Below are 2,019 nucleotides of genomic sequence, written 5' to 3' on the forward strand. Positions count from 1 at the left end.
CCAGGCCGGTGCGCGAGGGTCACCCTACCGCCCCGAGCGACCCCTGCCCGCGGCTCCCAGCCGCTGGCGCCCACTGACGGTGCCTGGCGCCCCAGAAGGAGAAGAAATAAAGAGCCCCGGTTCCTACCAAGGACTGTTGGCGCTTCAGCCCACAACCGAGAGGGCTCGGCTCCCTCCCGCACCCGCCCGGCCCGGGTCCTCCCGGCTCCTCCCGGCCATGGGGAGCTGCGCGCGGCTGCTGCTGTTCTGGGGCTGCTCCGCGGTGGCCGCAGGTGGGTGGTGACTCTGCCTGGCCCCCACCCCCCTTCCCTCTCTCCTTCTGCTTTCCACCTAGGGACTCGAGGGTGCAGGGGAGTGCGGGCTGGGAGCGCCGAGCTCAGCTCGGGAGGATGAAATGAGTGGCCATGTTCCGCCTCCTTTCCCCGGTCTCCTCAGTTTAAAATACTATTGATTTTTCTTGCAACTGCGATACACATGCCCTTGGATAACCTGATATCCTGGGTGCGCCCTGCCGGAGATACCGCGACCTTGGTTTCTTGTTCGGTTTGGGCTAGTAAAAAACTGCCTTTCCACTTTGTGAGGGAACAAAGGACCAAGCTCGCCATCCCCCGGCACTTCATGGCCTGAGGAATGATGGGGAGGGGTGGCCCAGCGACCCTGGGCGCGCGTGGACCAGGGCCAGTCTCTCGTTGAGCGCGATTGCCGTTGTCCTCGACCTCATGCTGGGGACTAGGGAGCCAGGTAGGGACACCTGGGGCGGGGTGATGCCCTCTCACCCGGGCAGTGGCCGGAACGCTGTGAGACCCGGGGCTGAGACGGTAGGTGGTGATCCACCTGGGTTGCACAGAGCTGGCTGGCCGCCCCTGGGGAACTGGTACCCTGGCCGAGGCTCCGCGGGAGGTCGGAGGCGGGTCTGCGCCCTGTCTCGGTAACTGGACTACCGACGGAGGCGTCGTCAGCTGCGCTCTCCCTCCCACTTCCATCCCGGTTTTCTCCGGCTGCCCTTAGCCGCTCGCTCCTAGCTCGCCCTTTCTAAATTCGGGAGCCCCTTTTACTCCTCTCCCGCACTCTTGAGGGTCACCTTGTTTCAGTTAGGTGTAAGGCACCTCAGTGTGTGAGGGGGCAAGAGAGGGAATTTCTGGCCATCCGGTCTCTCGAATGTCTCGCTTGCTTCAGAAAGGGGAGTGTGAGCTGGAGAGACCAACTCGTGGATAGAGAGCATCACTTCTTCCTTCCCTTCGGCTTCTTCCACTCTGTCCCCAGAGACGCTGACATGCGGCAAAAGCCAGGCTTTAGAGTCTACATCCCAAACCAGTCAGACTCAGAAGCATCCTTGCCATACTTGGCGATCGCTTCTTTAGGAATCTCCAAGTGTTTTGCCCACCCTTTATTTATCTGGCTTCAATCTTTTCCGGACGTCTTATTAGTTTAGGGGCATTTGAAATTATTCAGAACTTTCCCCAGTGAGCTGTTAAAGGTCTAAGATTTTACTTTAGTTCTTCCTACTTAATGCACCCCTGTGTGGACTTATGCATGCTCCCCCAACCATAACTTTAATAAACCTTTCCCTTTTCAAACCATGTTATGGCAAAAACATGCAAGCAATCAAGAGATTGTAAATAAATATCACAAGCCAAATGTTTCAAGTCAAAAATACTTGTACGGGCAGTATATGATTTTCCCTGAAATACTTTACAGGTGAGTCATAGCACATTGTGTGTTTGGGTGATCCTGGCCACAAGCAATTGTTGCGCCAACTAATCAGAACAGTGGCAAATAGAGTCCAGGCATAATGCATACTTGAATGCGACATTTGCCTGAGGAACATATGCCTAAGGAATCTCTTTTGGTTGCAAAGGCTGTGTGGAGCTGATGATCAACAGTGTATGAAATGTCTCTGTTTTAGTCTAAGCTGTCATTTGGCTTCTCCAACAGTACAATGATCACAGTTCAGAGGTGCTCCCTCTCAAGAAGCAGAAACATTCAATTAGCTAGAATTTGGGGTTTGACTTCCTTTTC

General features: G+C 55.1%; 1 protein-coding gene across 3 annotated transcripts in view; it reads left to right on the plus strand.

The window, feature by feature from the left end:
- Nucleotides 1–2,019, plus strand: part of NTN4 (netrin 4) — a 97,808-nt gene that overhangs the window by 793 nt on the left and 94,996 nt on the right. For 2 of the 3 annotated variants that reach the window (XM_006914596.3, XM_025048819.1), the window contains exon 1: nt 7–272. The exons of the other annotated variant lie outside the window; for it this stretch is intronic. In XM_006914596.3, the coding sequence (XP_006914658.1) occupies nt 218–272 (55 nt within the window). In that variant the 5' untranslated portion in view covers nt 7–217. Of the gene's footprint in view, nt 1–6; nt 273–2,019 lie in introns of those variants that run through there. 3 annotated transcript variants of the gene reach the window in all.

The sequence above is a fragment of the Pteropus alecto genome, unplaced genomic scaffold, assembly GCF_000325575.1.
Source record: "Pteropus alecto unplaced genomic scaffold, ASM32557v1 scaffold94, whole genome shotgun sequence".
NCBI classification, from domain to species: Eukaryota; Metazoa; Chordata; class Mammalia; order Chiroptera; family Pteropodidae; genus Pteropus; species Pteropus alecto.